Source organism: Lynx rufus, unplaced genomic scaffold (assembly GCF_022079265.1).
Source record: "Lynx rufus isolate CCGP_SWC_20201006 ecotype Redwood Valley unplaced genomic scaffold, mLynRuf1.p SCAF_10, whole genome shotgun sequence".
NCBI classification, from domain to species: Eukaryota; Metazoa; Chordata; class Mammalia; order Carnivora; family Felidae; genus Lynx; species Lynx rufus.
This window is the reverse complement of record NW_025814824.1, coordinates 81,849,603-81,872,012: the sequence shown is the minus strand read 5'-3', so window position 1 is coordinate 81,872,012 and position 22,410 is coordinate 81,849,603. Positions and strand designations below refer to the sequence as shown.

At 37.7% G+C, this 22,410-nt stretch overlaps 2 protein-coding genes across 2 annotated transcripts; both read left to right on the top strand.

Moving 5' to 3' along the window:
* Positions 1–2,291: 2,291 nt before the first annotated feature.
* Positions 2,292–3,266, top strand: LOC124524658 (olfactory receptor 1B1). Its single transcript, XM_047097027.1, has one exon. The coding sequence runs from the start codon at positions 2,292–2,294 to the stop codon at positions 3,264–3,266; it is 975 nt and encodes a 324-aa protein (XP_046952983.1).
* Positions 3,267–14,050: 10,784 nt separating this feature from the next.
* Positions 14,051–15,034, top strand: LOC124524653 (olfactory receptor 1361-like). Its single transcript, XM_047097014.1, has one exon. It carries the CDS (start codon positions 14,051–14,053, stop codon positions 15,032–15,034), a length of 984 nt encoding a protein of 327 aa, XP_046952970.1.
* The last annotated feature ends 7,376 nt before the right edge of the window (positions 15,035–22,410 follow it).

Below are 22,410 nucleotides of genomic sequence, written 5' to 3'. Positions count from 1 at the left end.
ATAATATCATTTTATAGTCTTTATTCTCTCCCTTAGACACAAAGTATTTTAAACAAAATTTATAAAACCTGACAGATTAGTTAATTTTATAATATTTAGAGGGAAATGATTCTATTATTTATTGATTGCTGATTGTCTTCATAATAAATAGGTCTTGTTTTAGTAATTGTAAATTGTGAACTCATCTCTTTGGTTGGTTTTTACCTGTGGGATTCCTGCATCATCTGGGGTCTGCAAGTCCTTGAGGAGAAGTTTTATGTTTACTTCTGTAAGGCAGCAGTCTGAGAATGATTTTTATGTTAGCTTGTCAGTTTGCGGGGTGTGGGATCATATGTCTTCTGTAAATCAGCTTACCCATTCTGTGTGCTGTGCAGACCCATACCTTCATTCTCGTGGGAGACATTTCCCTTCCATGTAGTACAGGTTGGGAGATAAGAGTTTTCTTTGGGTGTCCTGTAGCCACTGGTATATATACATTTGCTTGTTTGTGTATATTCTCTCTTTGAAAGCTTAACTTTTTGAATGTCCTAAATTAATGTGATGTTGTATATCTTTTGGCTCACACAGGCCTATACTCTCACCTCCTGTTCCACATGGGAATTGTTACTTGAGCCTCTGGACAACCAAGACTGATACTATGCCCCTCTCACCTATCTGTTACCACCACCACTACACCATCATGGACAATTTAGATATTAGTTTTTCATATCCCTACTTGTTTATCAACCCTTATATTTCCTTTACGTTCTTGAAAGTTCAGTTATAAATTTAAAGAGGTGATTATTGTATTTTTTCAAAATTTCTACCTGTGTCGAGTGGGGAAGGTGCTTAGTACCTTATATTTCAGGAAGCTGAAGCTTTCAGAATAAAATATGAAGATCTACAGAAATCTGAGAGCTTACCATGTTCATAAAACTGAGAAAGAACTGTCTAGTTTTAAAAATACTGGGTAGGTTTCTCAAATTCCACATATTAATGAAATCATATGATGCCTATCTTTCTCTGACTTATTTCACTTAGCATAATACCCTCCAATTCCATCCATGTTGTTGCAAATGGCAATATTTCATTTTTTTTGATTACCAAGCAGTATTCCATTGTGTGTATATACCACATCTTCTGAATCCATTCATCAGTTAATGGACATTTGGGCTCTTGCCATAATTTGGCTATTGTTGATAGATGGGGGTGGGGTAAATGGGTGATGGGCATTAAGGAAAGCACCTGTTGGGATGAACACTGGGTGATATATGTAAGTGATGAATCACTGGGTTCTATTCCTAAAGCCAAGACTACACTGTATGTTAACTAACTTGAGAATAAAAAAAAAATACTGGGTAGGTGACTCAGCATGAACTTGGTAAGATAGTTTAGCTATTGACAATGAAAGTTCTTTACAAGCCAGATCAAGCTATTTGGATTCTATTCTGAAGACCCGGACTCTTTAAATAGAGAGTCACTTGTTGAAAGTTTTCCTCTCAAATCAGTATGGAAGATCTATCAAGGGAAATAAGTGGAGAAACTTGTCATGAGGTTATGAAATTAGCACTGGTCAGAGTTGCTGAAGCTTAAATAGTGTGAGTGGATTCCACTCAAAGGAGAGCAAAGGATGGATATAAGGAAAAATGTAGAAGTCAGGGAGTGATTGAACATGAGGAGGTGAGGGAGAGATTGACCCCAGTTTTGGGCAACCAGATAGATGATAATGGTGATGCCATCAACCAACAAAATTGAATAAAGAGTAAAAATAAGTTATTTCAGGACAACCTGAAGCGATTTCACTATAAAAACCAACCACTGATAGTAAACCATTTTTATATGTTTACATATTAAATGATACATTATGTTCTTTACAGGGTCAGAGAGAAGAGATCATGAGGGCTGCAGTGGGATGAGGTGTAAACTGAAGATGAGGAGCTAGTGCCTGTGAGTATAGGAATTTTTTCACCAAGTTTGCCATTGGAAGGAGAGGAGTAATAGTAGGATGAAAAGACCATATTGAGTGAAGGTTTTATAACTGTTTGAGGGACTTTATCAGGGTTGCTGGTTTACAGAAAAGGAGCCACTAGAGTGGATGAAAAGGAAGCAATAATGGAGAAAATGCTGTAATAAATTAAGGAAGTGAAGTCATAGACCTAGTAGAAGGGCCATGGCGGTCAGTTGAATTTAAGTCTTTAAGGAGCTTGAATAACGTACATAAATCAATTAGAACTGTTATGACCCTCAGCCTACTACCTATGACTTGATTTTTGATACAAACTCTCTTTTAGGCAGGCTCATTGTCATTTATCATGGGCTGCACCCCTAATGCTTCACACTCTCCAGTCTTCTTGCTCCTTGGGTTCTCAAGAGCTAGAATCTCCCCAAATCTCCTTTTTCTCCTGTTCCTGGCTATTTACCTGGCCACCATAATGGGGAACGTGACTCTGGTGCTGCTAATCTCCCGGGACTCCAGGCTCCACTCACCTATGTATTATCTGCTCCGTGGTCTCTCTGTGATTGACATGGGGCTGTCCACAGTCACCCTGCCCCAGTTGCTGGCCCATCTGGTGTCTAATTACCCAGCCATTCCTGCTGCCCGCTGCTTGGCCCAGTTCTTTTTCTTCTATGCATTTGGAGTTACGGATACACTTGTTATTTCTGTCATGGCTCTGGATCGCTATGTGGCCATCTGTGACCCCCTGCACTACCATTCAGTGATGAATCGTCGACTCTGTGCCCGCTTACTGGCCTTGAGCTGGATGGTGTCCATAGTGCACACCATGCTGCATGTAGGACTTCTCTTGCCTCTATACTGGGCTGGGGATGCCAAGGGCAATGTTAACCTTCCCCACTTCTTTTGTGACCACCGACCACTTCTGCGAGCCTCTTGCTCTGACATACATTCCAATGAGCTGGCCATATTTTTGGAGGGTGGCTTCCTCATGCTAGGTCCCTGTGCCCTTATTGTACTCTCCTATGTTCGCATTGGGGCCACCATCCTGCGTTTGCCTTCAGCTGCTGGTCGCCACCGTGCAGTCTCTACTTGTGGATCCCACCTCACCATGGTTGGCTTCCTCTATGGCACCATTATTTGGGTCTACTTCCAGCCTTCTTCCCAGAACTCTCAGGAACAAGACATGGTGGCTTCTGTGATGTACACTGCCATTACACCTTTGGCCAACCCTTTTGTGTACAGCCTCCGCAACAAGGATGTCAAGAGTGCACTTCACAGGCTGCTTGGATGGGGAAAAGTGATTAACCTGCCTAAGAGCCATTCTGGTTAGCTGAGGAAAGAAGTGGGAAGGTTTAAGCATGGCCAGTTTTGGAAAGATGAGGGACGGATGGCCTGGACAACTTATGGAACCCCAGATTCAGCTCTTGTTAATGTGGTGCTCTGACAGAGCTGTGAACATTCCGCATTCATTCCACATGTGCTCAGAGCTTCCTCATCAGCATGCCTCAGGAACCCCTTCCTCAGACCATTTATCTTCAGTTATCAAAGTAGATATAAATGAGTCACTAGGGCTAGAATATGTAATCCCACAGTTTTGAAGAAATATGAGAATATACTATGAAATCTTAACTAAATCAGAGACAGTGAAGTTAATTATGACCATGTTTAACTTGGTGTGCTTGCTTGTGGGAAGTGTGTGTATCAGAAAGTTAGGGAAAGGGAACAATGTAGGCAAATAGGGATGGCAATTTTACACCTGTTCCATTCAGTGAGCAAATATATGCCCAAAAGTGAGTGTGAAATGGGGGCCATGATTCTACCATTCCATATCTTAGCCTCAGTTTCCATGAGCCTGCCGTCATGTGATCATCTTATTCTGATGTGTATTATTTCTATATTTTATATTTTAAATTAATTTTATTTACATTTTCAAGTAAGATATAGAGAGAAAATGTAAAGTTTAATAGTTTTCTGAATAAAGCAAAGAACAGCAAACTGTTTCAACAGTGAAGAAAACAAAATGGCTGTGCTTAGCCTGTTGGGAGGTGGACTTGACTTCTATTTTATTGGCTCCTATGAGATTTAGAATAATAATTAAAAATATTTTGAACCCTTTTTTAATTGAAGTGTAGTTGACACACAATGTTACATTAGTTTCAGGTGTACAACAGTAGTTTGATAACTCCATATGTCATGCTGTGCTCACCGAAAGTGTAGATACCATCTGTCACCATACAATGCTGTTACAGTACCATGGACTACTTTTTAAATATAATTGAAATATAACACTGTAAGTTTAAGGTGTATAATATGTTGACTTGATACATTTTTGTATGGTAATATTATTACAGTAGTCCCCCCCCTTACCCCGAAGGGGGATATGTTCCAAAACCCCCAGTGGATGCATAAAACAGCAGATAGTACTGAACTCTATATATGCTATGTTTTTTCCTATATATACATAACTATGATAAAGTTTAACTTACAAATTAGGCAGAGTAAGAGGTCAACAACATCGGTAATAAAATGGAACAATTATAACAATATGCTGTAACAGAAGTTATGTGAATGTGTTCTCTCTCAGAGTATCTTATTATATGGTGCTCACCCTTCTTGCAGTGCCGTGAGATGATAAAATGTTTATGTGATGAGATGAAGTGAGATCAATGACACAAGCAATGTGAAATAGCATTAGGCAGCTACTGACCTTCTGACAATATGTCACAAGGAGGATCATCTCCTTCTGGACTACGGTTGACTGTAATTAACCGAAACTGCAGAAAATGAAACCATAGATAAGGGTGGGGGGGGAGGGACTGTGGCACCAGCCAAGTGTTAGCCACCACATCTATCATGTCGTGTAATTATTTCTTCTTGTGGTAGGAAAAATGAAGATCTAGTCTCCTAGCAACTTTGAAGTTTGTAAATACAGTATTGTTGCCTATAATCACAATGCTGTGCATTACATCTCCAGGACTTATTTATCTACTAGTTGTGAGTTTGTATCCTTAAACAGCATCCCCCCCAACTCCCCCAACTCCTCAGTCTCTGGGCTACCATTTTACTGTGTTTATGAGTTCAGTTATTTTAGGTTCTACATATAAAGTGAGATCATACAGTATTTCTCTTTCTCTGTCTGACTTATCTCAGCATAATACCCTCAAGATCCATTCATGTGGTCACAAATAGAATTTCCTTCTTTCTTATGGTTGAATGATAAATGGAATATTACTCAGCCATAAAAGAGAATGAAATCTAGGGGCACTTGGGTGGCTCAGTCGGTTGAGCCTCCGACTTTGGCTCAGGTCATGATCTCACAGCTTGTGAGTTTGAGCCCCACGTGGGGCTCTGTGCTGACAGCTCAGAGCCGGGAGCCTGCTTCAGATTCTGTGTCTCCCTCTCTCTCTTCCCCTAACCCACTCGCATCCTGTCTCTGTTTCTCTCAAAAATAAATTAACATTAAAATTAAAAAAAAATGAAATCTTGCCATTTGCAACGACGTGGATGGAGCTAGAAGGTATTATGCTAAGAGAAGTAAGTCAGTTAGATTTCACTCATATGTGGAATTTAAGAAACAAAACAGATGAACATAGGGGGCAAAAGAGAGGCAAGCCAGAAAACATACTTAACAATACAGAGCAAACAAATGGAGGGGAGGTGGACAGGGGGAAGGGTTAAATAGGTGATGTGTCACTTGTGATGAGCACTGGGTATTGTATGCAAGTGATGAATCATCAAATTCCACAGTTGAAACTAATATTACACTATATGTTAACCACCTGGAATTTAATAAAAACTTGTCTGGAAGGCACCTAAGTTGTTTCCATAATCTTTTCTATTGTGAATAATGCTGAAATAAACATATCTTTTTGATACCCGTCTTTCATTTCCTTTGCATGTATACCCAGAAGTCGTATTCCTGGTTCATATGGTGGTTATATTTTTAATTTTTTGAGGAACCTCCATGCTGTTTTCTGTAGTGGTTGCACCCATCTACATTTTCAGCACCAGTGCCCAAGGGTTCCCTTTTCTTCACAACTTGCCTTTTTGGTGACAGCTATTGTCACAGATGTGAGGGGATATTTCATCATAGTTTTGATTTGCATCTCACTGCTGATTAGTGAAGCAGAGTACTTTTTCACTATTTGATTGTCTTTTTGTACTATTTGATTGTCCTTTTTGAAGAAATGACTATTCAAATCCCTTGCCACTTTCTTAATTGAGTTATTTGTGGGTTTTATTTTTGCTGTTGAGTTATATGAGTTCCTTATATATTTTGGATATGAACCCCTTATCAGATATATGGTTTGCAAATATTCTTTCCTGTTCCCTAGGTTGTCTTTTCTTTGTCTCTTTTACTGTGCAGAAGCTTTTTAGTTTGATGTAGTCCCACTTGATTATACTTTTGTTGTTTGTGCTTTTGGTATCATATCCGGATATCATTGCCTAGACCAATGTGAAGGAAATTCTTCCCTGTTTTCTTCTAGAAGTTTTACATTGTCAGGCCTTATGTTTCTGTCTTTAGTCCATTTCAAGCTAATTTTTGTGTATGCTGTAAGATGGGGGTTCAATTTCATTTCTGTATATGTGGTTATCCACATATAGTTTCTCCAACACCATTTGTTGTGGAGATTATTCTTTCCCCACTGAGTATTCTTTTTAAAAAATCCATTTATTTAAATTCAAGTTAGTTAACATACAGTGTAGTATTGGTTTCAGGAGTAGAACCCAGTGATTCATCATTTACATAAAACACCCAGTGCTCATCCCAACAAGTGCCCTCCTAATGCCCATCACCCATCTAGCCCACTCCCCCTATTACACCCCCTCCAATAGATCTCAGTTTGTTCTCTATATTTAAGAGGGTCTTATGGTTTGCCTCACTCTCTGTTTTTGTCTTATTTTTCCTTCCCTTCCCCTATGTTCATCTGTTGTGTTTCTTCAATTCCACATGAGTGAAATAATATGGTATTTGTCTTTTACTGATTTATTTCACTAACATATAATGTTTATCACAACAAGCACCCTTCTTAATGGCCATCACCCATTTATCCCATCCCCCCCCACCTCCTCTCAGTTTGTTCTCTATATAAGTCTCTTATGGTTTGCCTCCTTCTCTGTTTGTAACTTATTTTTCCTTCCTTTACCCTATGGTTTTCTGTTAATTTTCTCAAATTCCACATATGAGTGAAAACATATATCTGTCTTTTTCTGACTGGCTTATTTCACATAGCATAATACCCTCCAGTTCCAGTTCCATCCACGTTGTGGCAAATGGCAAGATTTAATTCTTTTTCATTGCTGAGTAGTATTGCATTTTGTGTGTGTGTGCGTGTGTGTGTGTGTGTGTGTGTGTATGTATGTGATACACACACACACACACACACACACATACATAAACCACATCTTCTTTATCCATTCATCAATTGATGGACATTTGGGCTTTTTCCATAATTTGACTATTGTTGACAGCCTGCTATAAACATTGGGGAACATGTGCCCCTATTAATCCTGCTGCCCATTTCTTAACTGGATTATTTGTTTTTTGGGTGTTGAGTTTTATAAGTTTGTTATATATTTTAGATACTACCCTTTATTAGATATGTCATTCGCAAATATCTTCTCCTATTCCAAAGATTGCCTTTTAGTTTTCTTGATTGTTCATTGTGTGAAAGCATTTTATCTTGATAAATTCCCAGTAATTCATGTTTGCTTTTGTTTTCCTTGCTTCCAGAGACATGTATAGTAGGAATTTGCTGTGGCTGATGTCAAAGAGATTTCTGCCTGTGTTCTCCTCTAGGATTTTGATGGCTTCCTGTCTCACATTTAGGTCTTTCATCCATTTTCAATTTATTTTTTTGTATGGTGTAAAAAAGTGGTCCAGTGTAATTTTTCTGTATGTTGCTGCTGAATTTTCCGAACACCATTTGTTGAAGAGACTGTCGTTTTTCCATTGGATATTTTTTCGTGGTTTGTCAAAGGTTTGTTGGCCATATAGTGGAAACCAATGAAAATGAAGACATGAGAGTCCAAAACCTTTGGGACGCAGCAAAAGTAGTCATAAGAGGGAAGTATTTAGCAATACAGGTCTACATCAAAAAGCACGAAAAATCTCAAATACACAACCTACCCTTATACCTAAAGAAGCTAGAAAAAGAACAATAAATGAAGCCTAAAGCCAGCAGAAGAAGGAAAACAATGAAGATTAGAGCTGAAATCAATGATATGGAAACAAATTACATAGAAACAACCACAACAAAAAACAGTAGAAAGGCACCTGAGTGGCTCATTTGGTTAAGCATCCAGCTCTTGATTTCAGCTCAAGTCATGATCTCACCATCATGAGGTTGAGCTCTCATGCTCAGCATGGAGCCTGCTTGGGATTCTTTCTTTCTGCCCCATTCTCCCCCTCTCAAAATGAATAAAGCAAACATTTAAAAACAAACAAACTCAGTAGAAGAGATAAATGAAACTGGGAGTGGTTCTTTGAAAGAATTAATAAAATTGATAATCCCCTAGTCTTATCAAAAGGACCCAAATAAATAAAATCACAAATGAGAGAGGTCACAGCCACACCACAGAAATACAAACAATTATAAAAGAATATTATGAAAAATTGTATACCAACAAATTGGGTAATCTGGAAGAAATGGATAAATTCCTAGAAACATATAAACCAACAAAACTGAAACAGGAAGAAACAGAAAATTTGAACAGACCAATAGACAACAAAAAAATTGAATCAGCAATCAAAAATTTCCCAAAAAACAGAAGTCCAGGGCCAGCTGGCTTCCCGGGGAAATTCTACCAAACATTTAAAGAAGAGTTAATATCTATTTTTCTCAAACTGTTCTAAAAAATATCCTGGTATTTTTAATGAAATATTTCTGACACAAATAACCATAACAGAATATTATAATTACCCAACTTTATTGTCAAGTCATTGCTGGTGTTGTATCTTTTCTGCTTCTACCTGCTCATCATTAGCTTTGAAATAAATCCCAGATGTCGTGTCATTTCATCCATATATATTTCAATACTAATCTCTAAAAGATAAGGACTTTTTAAAAGTTTATTTTTATTTCTTTTAAGAGAGAGAGAACCAGTGGGGGATGGTCAGAGAGTGAGGGAGACAGAATCCCAAGCAGGCTCCGTGATGTCAGCACAGAGCTCAGTGTGGGGCTCGAACTCCCAAACTGTGAGATCATTCCTTGAGCTGAAATCAAGAGTTGGTTCTTAACCGATTGAGTCACCCAGGTGCCCCAGGATAAGGACTTAAACAAAAATCTCAATGTTATTATCATATCTGAAATGCAAATATTTCTTTTAATATTCTGAAATTCCTGGCCAGTATTGAAATTTCTCATTGTTTTTATAAATATAATAAAACACTTTTATAGTTTTTAAAATTAAGATCCAAGTAAGGTTTACATACTGTAATTGGTTATTTTGTCTTTTCAGTCTCTTTCTTCTCACTCCCCCCCACCTCCTTTTTTTCTTCCTCTTCTCCCCTCTCCTCTATCTCTAGCAATTTATTTGTGGAAGACATCATGTAATTTTCCTGTGGAATTCCCTACAGTCTGGTTTTGTGTGAGTTAATCAAGGTATTGTAGTTTAATGTGTTCCTCTGCACTTTATATTTTCCATAAGTTGGAAGCTAGATGTAGAAGGTTTATCAGATTCATGTTTGGCTTTTGGCAAGGTGAGACTACTTCCTAGGTTGTATGGGAGATGGAATGTCTGCTTATGTCACTTTTTTGGTGAAATTAGCAGCTGTTGCTATTCAATGTCTAAATCTATTTATTAGAGCAGTAATTAAAACAGAGGTGTACGTGTATGGATGGGATAAGAAATCAGGTATTGGGAGGAAAGAACAGTCTAAAATCCAGGACTGTCTGCTCAGAGTGAGATTAGTAGAAATGAAACACAGCCGATTGACAATGCCATCAGCCTGTATCCATTGCGGGAAGAAATCACTTCCCCAAAGTAAGAAGGGCCATTAGAAAGTCAAATAGATCCACTGCAAACAAAAATAAATGTATTACATTTTTTGAGGAAATTGGTAATATTTTGATTGGTTAAAATCTCTTTGTTTCCACTGAATTTTGATCATATTCATCAGTTAATAATTTGGTTTTCTAGCTTGTGACTGAGCTACTTTTGCAGGTTAATCGTGGAAAGTACCTGTTTGTATCCAATTTACAGTCATTTCCACAATGTATAACCTGTGTCAATAAGCTATATGTCATTATTTTATAGTGAGACCAAGAATATCTCTAATTTGCATATACTCTCAGATTTTTCAGTGTGGTGCTCCACTTCTTACTGCTTCTTTTATATTCAAAGACTTGTTCAAATCAGGTATTTTGAAGATGATAGTTCTAAAATAAATAAGCAAAATGGGCAGATGACTTTCAACAAAGAATGCAGTTGAGTGAGGGCAGGAAATGCAAAAGTCACTGGAGAGCAGAATGGAAACAGCAGGGGTCAGAGTCATCCCACTGGTATCTCATAAAGCCTTATGCCTTGTAGCTAATTCAGCTGAGTTAAGATGTTTGATTTAATAACACTCAATAACAGAAAGGATAGGTTAGGAGAGCTGTATTCTTGAAATGATGAAATGGGAATCATTTTCCTCTTGGGGTTTTTTTCTTGCTCAACTGTTGACATTATGCAAGAAAACCTGTGGTGTCCCCCAGGGAGTAGACCTTCCCTATAGACCCAATTGTTGTCAGAAGTTTTATGGTGAGATCCAGGTGTAAGGAAGCAGAAGAAGCACACTCTCCAGTCCCAGCTGATAATGGAAGGTAGATGGGCTCAGCCCATTATAATTAATATTTCATCTGAACACAGAGGTGCCTAGGGTTGGTAGAGTCCAGGGTGAGTGTGTATAAGTGACACTTCACTGGAACGAGCTACTATATAGAAAGGCTTTTATGGAAAATGATGGAAAGAGAATCCTTATTTTTGTAAGATTGTGGTGAAGAGGGAGCACAACTCTACCTAAACTTTCTATCTTGAGTGTATGGTGGCAGATACAGAGAAAAGGTGAGAATAAGGGTATATTCTGTCCTAACGGTAAATCAAAAGGAAAGAAGAAATAATAAATCATAGCCCTCTTTTAGAAAATAGTGTGGTATTGGTACTAAGAATATCAAAGAATAGAATGAGGAACTAGTATTATAGTCAAGGGAAGTCATGGGATGGGAGAATTGTCAGTTATAACATGAAAAAAATAGGATTTTGAGTGAAATTATGAAGGCTTAGATGGAGAATATAGTCATGCTGTCAGGGAGGGTATGGAAAGACATTCCACAGTTCCCAGGTGCAAGAAATATGTGACAGAGCATCTAATTTATTTTATAATTTGGAAGATGCATTTTTGAGACAGAGAAAAGGAAATTCCAATTTACACATCTCAGATTCAAACTTTGTGATTCATCAACACGAGGGAACAGACTAGAAATAGAATTTAGACCAAGAAGGCATTTAATACAGCAGATTCCTAATATTTAGATATTTATAAAACAGTGAATTATCTAATATCTCTTGGTTCTTTCATCAAAGAAGAAAGACAAGAATAAGCATGATTAAGGCCTGACACTCTAGCTCTGTTCCTTCTCCATGACTTTAGATATCCCCGAAGCATCAGGTGGGAACCTGAGATGCTTTTCTGTTTCATGCCAGGGATTCTTCCTTTTTTTCTCTCTCTGATTTCAGTTTAGTTTACTGTCTTGAGGTGTTCAAATCTGTATATGAATATGTGTCCATACCTTCCTTCCCTAAATGGACTACTCCAAACCATCAGCATCCTTAATCCCTCAAAATTGTCTAAATAGGACCTACAGAGCTCTGACAAGACTAATGTTGACATTTGGGGAAATAGGAAATATACAGAAATGAGTCTTGAAGAAGTCAGCTAAGAGTACTACCACTGCTTATTACTCTTTTTGCATATAATTAGTTTAAAAATACTGTTTTGCTTTTCTTGGAAGAAAATGGACTCTATGTTATTACATTCTCTTCATAATGGATAAATCTATATCTTTGGTACTTTTTCCTTCTTGAAGTTCATTTTCTTTCATCCTTTCCCCATGAAGGAACTTATCCCATCTCTCTTCCTTCCCATCTCTTCTTGTTCACCTTCATCTATATCTTCATGTTAATGTCTCTGTGTCACGACTGCCTTGAATGGGTAATAGGATCACAGGAGGGTATAGCTTGATCTATATCCACAGACATAGAGAAAGATACAGGAAGATATAAAGACTATCAGACACTGGAAAATGTAAGTCCTTGTTATCATTTAAGCTCCTGTTCCGTGACCTTTTTTAAAAAAATATTTATTTATTTTCAAGAGAGCACAAGCTGGGGAGGGGCAAAGAGAGGGGGAGAGAGGATCCAAAGTGGTCTCTGCACTGACAGGCTGACAGCAGTGAGTCCTATGTGGGCTTGAACTCAGAAACCGTGAGATCATGACCTGAGCTGGAGTTGGATGCTCAGCCAATTCAGCCACCTAAGTGCCTCTCCATAATCTTTAGAGTGAAGAAAATCACTAAGAGAAGTGTTTTGATTCTTTCTCTGAATATTGGGAATACTCTCCCTTAGTTAGGTGGGACACTGGACTCATCAAAGAATAAATGCAACTATAGCTCATCATTTGGCTCTGCAATGAAAATTATTTATGTAGTTATGCTAATGTAAATGTTGTCTACTAATTTATAGTTTTTACCTTAAAGAAATAATTGTGGTTCCAACTCATAATTTATATGTTTTCAATTTTGACAATATATAGATCAAGATATAGCTTTCTAAATGTTGGGAGGGTCAGGGAGGAGGAAGAGAAGTGGAGTCAGCAGTTGATGGAATAAAAAATATAGATTTTAAGTATACTGCTTGAAAGCAGAAAAGCAACAAATTTAAGAACTAAAATAATCATCAAAAAATTGGGGAAGGGAAGAGAGAAGAATGGGGATAATGGAAACAAGATAAACCATCTTGCATAGTAGAAAGCCAAAAGATAAATTGATAAAACTGGTACATAGATACATAAACAAGTAGTATTTTATTTAAAGGTGTAAATGTATGAACCACCAGATGTGATAAAACCAAAATGGAGCAAAGTTAGGGTCAGAGACTCATGCTTTTTATTGTATGTTCTTTTATACCTTACTATTTTAAAACAATTTTTCTCACATTCATGAAGAAATATAGTATTTCATCAAAATATCCTTATCCATATAGTAGTCCCAAAATGTTACCTCTTTGGTGTACCATGTACATCTGCCTATAGGGAAAACCTGAACTGGAAAGAAACACTCCCATCCACTGGCAGTTTACATTATTTATTGAAAATTAATCATTAATAAAAGCAACGATGTTATTAACCATTTCTACTCTCATCCCAGGTAAGTTCAATTAACTTAATGGAAGAAGAACTCCCCTACAAAAGAACAATAGCTTCTGGACATACAAAGTTAGGACCAGATCTTCACTCCAGTGCCCCATCAGAGATGTAGAGACTCAGACATTTGCCTGGAGCCTTGACATAAGTTTCGTTTTTCTTTCCAACTCTGACAATCAGCGAAATGTGGTGCTTGTGTCTAATAAAACTATACAGGGTTGAGTCAAGGTTTTGATTCCCAGCTCCTATAAGACCTTCAACAAAGTAGTTTCTTTGCTTTAGTTTTCTTGTATGTAATATAAAAGTAGTTTGTACCATACGGGATTGTTGTGACAATTAAACGTATGATATTTAGTATGCTGTTTAGCACAGAGCAAATGCCGAAGAAATTTTGTGTTTAGTGATCCCTTGTTTGTTATACAGGGAATTTTGAAAATGCAGGAACCATGTGTGATTTATCCTGATGCCCTTAATATATATCACATTGAGAGATTATAAAATAGTAAATGAACCTGGAATAAACTAAAGAGTGGGTGGGTACTCCAGTGGATAGATAGAAAGATAATGACAAGGGAAAAAAATGAAGGAAAAAACTCTTTTGGAAACTAGGGGCATGCGTGCAAGAAGTTTCCTAAAAGCTATCTCAGAGTAGATCTCAGCATTATTTGATACTAACACTTGCTCTTTGCAGGTGTTATAGATCATGTGTTATGGCCACTAGAAACAGGACAGAAGTAACTGAATTTTTCTTATTGGGCCTGTCCAGCTGGGCAGAGATGCAGCCAGTTATTTTTGGGGTTGTCCTTGCCATGTACCTGGTGGCACTTATGGGCAATGCCCTATTAGTAATTGTTGCCCTCTCAGACCCCAAGCTTCAGACTCCAATGTATTTCCTGCTCAGTCAGCTTTCCTTTATTGACATGTTTCTGACAACCATCACTGTTCCCCAGATGCTGGTGCACACACTGTCTGTGAATAGAATTATCTCCTTTAATTGCTGCATGATCCAGCTTTTCTGTTTTATGGCTGTGGGCAGCATGGAAGGCCACTTGCTGGCTGCCATGGCCTATGACCGCTATGTTGCCATCTGTGACCCATTAAGATACTCTGCCATCATCAGCCGTGGCCTCTGTCTGCGTATAACCTTGACCTCGTGGGTGGTTGTCAGCCTCAACAGCCTGCTTTATAGTGTGTTGGTCACCCGCTTAACCTTTTGTGGCAATCAGGTCACCCATTTCTTCTGTGACATCACACCCTTGTTAAAACTCTCCTGCACCCGACCAGTGGTCAATGAAATGCTAATATTTACTGAGGGCGTAGCTGTGGTGGTCAGCCCCTTCTTCTTCATTTTAGGTTCCTATGCCCGCATTGCTGTTGCCATAGCTCGCACGCATTCAGTTGCTGCCCTGCGCAAAGCCCTGTCCACATGCAGCTCCCACATTCTGGTTGTGCTGCTCCTGTATGGCTCTGTGATCTACATGTATCTCCGGCCATCCTCCAGCTATGATTTGGACCAGGATCGCCAAGTCGCCATGTTTTACACAGTAGTTACTCCTATGCTAAACCCACTGATCTACAGCCTGAGGAACCAGGAGGTTAAGGGAGCTCTGCGAAGGCTTTTCAGGAAACTCTGCATCTCAAGAAACTTCCAACCTGGTTCCCAGGTAAATGGGGGATGGCAGAACATCTCCTGAGCACAGAGTTAAGATTTAACTTGAAAATACCTCAAATATATGGATTACATTCCTAATAACTGTATGGTTCACATTCCTGTGGAATAATCTTCCTTGTTGGCTCCCTCTTGTTTGGATCTGGTAGAAAGAAGTGAGTTCATGAATAAATAGTTCTGGTCCCCATTGACTGACCTAGAATCTCATCATATTGGAACTGAACAGATGTTTTTAGATCTCAACATCTGAATCTCTCATCTTTTAGAGCTAATATAGGGCATAGGGGATTACTAAACCAGATTATTACACATAGTAAGGCTTACAGAATTTTGATCATTTTAGTGATGTTGTGGCATGTACTGTTTTCCAGAGAAAATTCAAAGTGAGTTACAATACCATTATATAAGAGAGTGTTTTTGTATCTATCTATCTATCTATCTATCTATCTATCTATCTATCTATCTAAATTCCAGTATAATTAATTTACAGTGTTGTATTAGTTTTAGGTGCACAATATAGTGATTCAACAATTTTACACATTACTCAGTGCTTGTCATGGTAAGTGTACTCTTAATCCCCTTCACCAATTTTACCCATCCTCCCACCCATCTCCCCTCTGGTAACCACCAGCTTGTTCTTTATATTTAAGGGTCTTGTTGTTTTGTTTGTCTCTTTTTCCTTTGTTCATTTGTTTTGTTTCTTATGAAATCATATGGTTTTGTCTTTCTCTGACTGACTTATTTCACCTAGCATTATACCCTCTAGACCCATCCACATTGTTGAACATGGCAAGGTTTCATTCTTTTTTATGGCTGAGAAATATTCCATGGTGTGTGTGTGTGTGTGTGTGTGTGTGTGTGTGTGTGTGTAGGTGTGTGTGTGTATCACATATTCTTTATCCATTCATCTACCAATGGGCACTTGGGTTGCTACCATATCTTGGCTATTATAAATAATGCTGCAATAAACATAGGGGTGTATATATATATATATATGTTATATATATATTTGAATTCATGATTTTGTTTTCTTTGGGTAAATACTAAGTAGTGGACTTACTTGATCATATGGTAATTCTCTGTTTAATTGTTTGAGGAACCTACATAGTGTTTTTCACAGTGGCTACACCAGTTTGAATTCCCACCAACAGCACAAGGGTTCTTTTTCTCCATATCCTCACCAACAGCTGTTATTTCTCATGTTTTTTATTTTAGCCATTTTGACAAGTGTGAGGTGATATCTCATTGTGGATTTGATTTGCATTTTCCTAATGATGAGTGATGTCGAGCATCTTTTCATGTGTCTCTTGGCCATCTGTATGTCTTCTTTGGTGTGTCTGTTCATGTCTTCTGCCCCTTTTTAATTGGATTATTGGTGGGGTTTTTTGGTGTTGAGTTGCATAAGTTCTTTATATATTTAGGATATTAACCCCTTATAAGATATATCATTAGCAAATATCTTCTCCCATTCAGTAGGTTTTATTTTTGTGTTATTGCTTGTTTTCTTTGCTGTGCAAAAGCTTTCTATTGTAACGTAGTTTCAATAGTTAATTTTTGCTTTTGTTTCCCTTGCCTTCGGAGCCATATGTAGAAAAATGTTGCTATGGCCAATGTCAGAGAAATTACTGCCTGCATTCTCATCTAGGATCTTTGTGGTTTCAGGTCTCACATTTAGGTCTTTAATCCATTTTGAGTTTATTTTTATGTATGGTGCAAGAAAGTGGTCCAGTTTCATTCTTTTGCATGCTACTATCCAGTTTCCCAACACCGTTTCTTGAAGAGACTTTTTCCCATTGCATATTCTGCCTCCTTTGTCAAAGGTTAGTTAACCATATAATATTGGATTTATTTCTGGGCTCTTTATTCTGTTCCATTGATCTGTGTCTACTTTTGTGCCAGTACTGTTTTGATTACTACATCTTTGTATTATATCTTGAAATCTGGGATTGTGATGTCTCCACTTTTGTTCTTCTTTCTCAGGATTGCTTTGGCTAGTCAGGGTCTTCAGTGGTTTCATACAAATTTTAGGATTATTTGTTCTAGTTCTTTGAAAAATGCTGTTGATATTTTTAGAGGGATTGCATTAAATCTATAGATTGCTTTTGGTAGCATGAACATTTTAGCAATATTTGTTCTCCCAGTCCATGAACATGGAATATCTTTCCATTTATTTGTGTAATCTTCAATTTCTTTCATCAGTGTTTTATAGTTTTCAGAGTACAGGTGTTTCACCCAGGAGAGTGAGTTTTGAGTGGACCATGGAGTAGCCTAAACCTCTTTTATTTTTATTTATTTTTATTTTTAAATTATAATTTATTGTCAAATTGGTTTCCATACAACACACAGTGCTCATCCCAACAAGTGCCCTCCTCCCTGACCATCACCCACTTTCCCCTCTCCTCAACCCCCTATCTACCCTTAGTTTGTTCTCAGTCCTCAAGAGTCTCTTATGGTTTGCCTCCCTCCCTCTCTGTAACTTTTCCCCCCCTTCCCCTCCCCCATGGTCTTCTGTTAAGTTTCTGAAGATCCACATATGAGTGAAAACATATGGTATCTGTCTTTCTCTGTATGACTTATTTCACTTAGCATAACACTCTCCAGTTCCATCCACATTGCTGCAAATGGCCAGATTTCATTCTTTCTCATTGCCAAGTAGTATTCCATTGTATATATAAACCACATCTTCTTTATCTATTCGTCATTGATGGACATTTAGGCTCTTTCCATAATTTGGATACTGTTGAAAGTGCTGCTAAACCTCTTTTAAAGCAGTAATAATTTTACAGTCTCGCATTATTTTCAACTCACAGTACTAATAAGAAGTTCAGTATTTATACTGAATTATTCCATCTGAGTGTTCATGTCACTTCATAAAAGACAATCTAGGCCACTGATAATAGAGACTGGGTGGGAGAGTCTTCATAGTGGCTCTAACACCAGAAGTAGGTGGTCTGATTTGGGACTAAAGGTAAGTGGAGCTGTTTAAACACACTGATAGACTTGATGTAATATTTCAGGGGAAAAAGAAGAATCAAGGATGGACTGTGGAAGTGGATGGAATCATTTTGCTAATTTCTAATATATGTGACAGTCTCTGTGGAGGTGGAAGTAATGCAGATTTGGTTGGGAGGGGGCAAAATCACTAAGTCTGTATGGCCATGTTAATTTTGTGATCTCTACCCAAGTGGAGATATTTCATAGGCAGTTGAATATATAATTCTTGAGGCTCATGGAGACATCTTGTCTTGAGATAGAAATGTCACAACCAAATGTAGATCGTGTTTCAAGCCATAGCACTGGATAGAATCACATAGTAAGAGAATATAGAAAAGAGAAGAGCCCTGAGATAGGTGCACACCTAAAGATTTAAAGGCCTGGGAGTGGAACTCAGGGGCGCCTGGGTGGCTCAGTCAGTTAAGCGTCCAACTTTGGCTCAGGTCATGATCTCACAGTTCGTGAGTTCAAGTCCTGTGTCAGGCTCTGTGCTGACAGCTGGCTTGGAGCCTGGAGCCTGCTTCAGATTCTGTGTCTCCCTCTCTCTCTGTCCCTCCCCTAGTTGCACTGTCTCTTTCTCTCTCTCTCCCCCCCCCCCCTCTCTCTCTCTCTCTCAATAAATAAAAAAATAAAAATTTAAAGGTCTGGGAGTAGAGGTAGGAAAGGAAACTGACAAGTGGCCATTAGTAGAAAGAAGGCAGGTAATTTAGTATGTAATAATCCTAGGAAAGAGTATATCCAGAATACAGGAGTCTCACTCACTCAAATATAGTTAAGAGGTCATTAAAGAAAACATGATTATTAGATTTGGCAAGATATAGATTACTGGAAACTTTGAAAATCAGAGTACTTAAGCAAAGTGTTAAGGGAAAAATTCTAATTACATTCCTTTTATGATAAAATTGCAACTGAGAGTGGAGGCTGTGATGATAGATACTTCTGAAGTATAGTTTTTTTGTTTTGTTTTGGTTTGGTTTTTTTGAGAAGGTAGACAAAAAGTGGTGTGTAATTTGAGAAGGACATGAGTCAAGGGAGAATTTCTTCTTAATTTTTGTAAAGGATAAAGATATTAAGCTTGTTTGCTTGCTGATAGAAATGATTCAGTATGTAATTAAAAATTAATAATTCAAGAGAGAAAGTATTTAATTGCAAGAATAAAGGCCTCAAAAGAGGATTCATATCAAATCATAGGGGATGATTTTATCAAGGGGCTGAGCCACATTTCCCCCTCTAACAAAAAGGAAGTCAGCATACATGGGTTCAGATGTAGGTGGGCTGTTGGATTTGATGGCAGGAAGATGTCATGTATTTGAAGAGACTTCAATAGAGAGTAGTGGGAGCAGGGTTGTTTTAGAGAATTGTAGAAAGAAATGTGTGGAATATGCTAGAGTTTGGGAAAGTGAAGTTCTAGGAGATGTTATGGTAAGCCCCAACTCTGCCAATATTGGTGTTTTGTTCAGAAGCTTAATATTAAATCAGCATGATTGGGTGATGTTCTCCAACTATATTCAGGTCATCAAAACAAAATGTTGGGTTTACCTAGGGCTGGAATTTTGCCAGGTAGAGCAAAATAAGACGATAGAACTAAGGGTGTTTGCAAGAAGATGGTTACAGTTCTGGACCATAAAATATATTCTTGTTAAGGTGGGAAAGAAGAGCATGAATGAAGTGATGGATAATGAAAAACAATCTCAAGCAATGGTAATCTCAGCAGTGTCAGAGAATGGATGGAGTTGGAGATCTGAATTAAGTCAGGTGAAAGAGCTTGTAATAGCAAAGTCTAAGATATAACCATATGAGTGGGCGGCTGAGATGAGGTGAAGGAAAAGATTGCTGGAGCTAAACAGGGTAGGAATGGAGAATCCAAGTTGCTAGATAAACCATTTGTATGGATATTGGTATTTCCAAATGTGAGAATTAAATAGTGGTGGAGACAGAGAATCAGATGCTGAAGTCATCAAGGAGTGAGGAAGGAACACTAGAAAGATTTTTTATTTTATTCATTTTATTTTTTAAATAAGAATTTTATGTTTAAGGTGTACAACATGATGGTTTGGTACAGACATACATAGTGATGTGATCACTTCAGTCAAGCTCATTAACATATCGTCTCCTCACACAGTTACCATTTGTGTGTGTGTGCTAAGCGCACCTGGAATCCAATCTCTTACCAAATTTTCAATAGGCAGTGCAATATTATTAACTATGTTTATCATGCTGTACATTAGATCTCTAGACTTCATACTTATCCTACACAACTGCAACTTTGTATCTTTAAGCAATATCTCCCCATTTCCCCCAACTCTCTGCCACTGGTAACTTCTGTTCTACTGTTTGATTCTTAAGTATTTGATTCTTTTAGATTCTTTTAGATTAGGAGATATCATGCAGTTTTGTTTCCTTTCTATGTCTGGCTTATTTCACTTAGCATAAGGTCCTCCAAGTTCATCCATGTTGTTGCAAATGACTAGATATAATCTTTTAAACCTGAATAATATTCCTTTGTATATACATACCCAAATTTCTTTATCCATTCATCTGTTGACAGACACATAGTTGGTTTCCATATCTTGACTATTGTCAATGATGCTGCAATGAACATGGGAGTGCAGATATCTCTTCTAGGCACTAGTTTCTTTCCTTTGTGTGTATACCTGGAAATGGAATTGCTGGATCATGTGGTAGGTCTATTTTTACATTTTTGAGGAACTTTTCATACTGTGTTTTCCATAGCAGCTGTATCATTTTACATTCCCATCAACAGTGTAGAAGAGTTTCAGTTTCTCCTCATCCTTGCCAACACTTATTATTTCTTGTCTTTTTGATAATAGCCATTGCAATGGGTGTGAGGTGATATCTTATTGTGGTTTGATTTGCATTTCCCTGATGATTAGTGATATTGAGCACTTTTTCATATACCTGTTAGTCACTTGTATGTCTTCTTTGGGAAAATGTCTATTGTGGTCCTTTGCTCATTTTAATAGGAATATATGGTTTCATTTGCTTTGTTTTTGCTATTGAATTGTATGAGTTCCTTATATACTTTGGATAGTAACCCCTTATCAAATATATGGTTTGCCATTGTCTTCTTCCATTCCATACATTGCCTTTTCATTTTGTTGATTCTTTCTTTTGCTGTGCAGATACTTTTTAGTTCATGAAATCCTGTTTGTCAGCTTTTGATTTTTTTGCCCATCCTTTTAATGACATATTGAAAAAAAAGGTTGCCAAGGGGCACCTGGGTGGCTCAGTTGGTTAAGTGTCTGACTTTTGCTCAGGTCACGATCTCGTGGTTTGTGAGTTTGAGCCCCACATCAGGCCCTGTGCTGACAGCTTAGAGCCTGGAGTCTGCTTCAGATTCTGTATCTCCCTCTCTGCCTCTCCCCTACTCATACTCTGTCTCTCTTTCTCTCTCTCAAAAATAAATAAACACTAAAAATTTTTTAAAAAAAGATTACCAAGATCAATGTCAAGAAGGTTTTTCTCTATGTTTTCCTCTAGGAGTTTTATGGTTTCATGTCTTACATTTCAAATCTTTAATCTATTTCAAGTTAATTTTTGTGACTGGTGTAATGTAGGGGTCAGGTTTCATTCTTTTGGATATGGATATCCAGGTTATCCAACATCATGCATTCAAAAGACTATCCTTTTTCCTTTGTGTGTTCTTGGCGCCTTTGTCAAAGAGTAGTTGACTATTTGTGCTTGGGCTTATTTCTGGGCTCTTTATTCTTTTCATTGGCCTATGTGTCTGTTTTTATGCTAGTACCATACTGTTTTTGATTACTGTAGCTTTGTAATACAGTTTAAAATTAGGAAATATGATGTCTCCAGCTTTGTTCTTTATCAAGATTGCTTTGGCTATTTGGGGTCTTCTCTTGTACCATAAGTATTTTAGAATGTTTTTCTGTGAAAAATGCCTTTGAAATTTTTATAGGGATTGTGTTGAATCTGAATATCCCCTTGGGTAGTATTGGTATTTTAGCAATATTAATTCTTCCAATCCATGCACATGGTATATCTTTCTATTTATTTGTGTCTGCTTTAATTTATTTCATCAGCATTTTACCACTTGTAGTGTACATATCTTTCAACTCCTTGGTTAAATTTATTCCTAAATATTTTATTCTTTTTGATGCTGTTGCAAACGGGATTGTTTTCTTGATTTCCTTTTCAGATAGTTAAGTGTTGGTGTAAAGAAACACACACCTTTGGGAGATAAAGAGTACAGTATTTATAATTACACTGAAACAATAGAAGTGAGTAGCTCTTTTGTGCAAACATATTATCTTCCAGAAATTATTCTCCTTGAAGAGGTCAGCATGAAACAGAGTACAGAAACCCAAGAGAAATGCTAATGGGCTTTCTTGAAGATGGTGTAGGATAGTGTTTAAGGGGATGGATTCTGAA

What these genes read in the sequence shown, in the direction of transcription:
- LOC124524658 (XM_047097027.1), top strand. Translation starts at nt 2,292, where the DNA reads ATGGGCTGCACCCCTAATGCTTCACACTCTCCAGTCTTCTTGCTCCTT.
- LOC124524653 (XM_047097014.1), top strand. Translation starts at nt 14,051, where the DNA reads ATGGCCACTAGAAACAGGACAGAAGTAACTGAATTTTTCTTATTGGGC.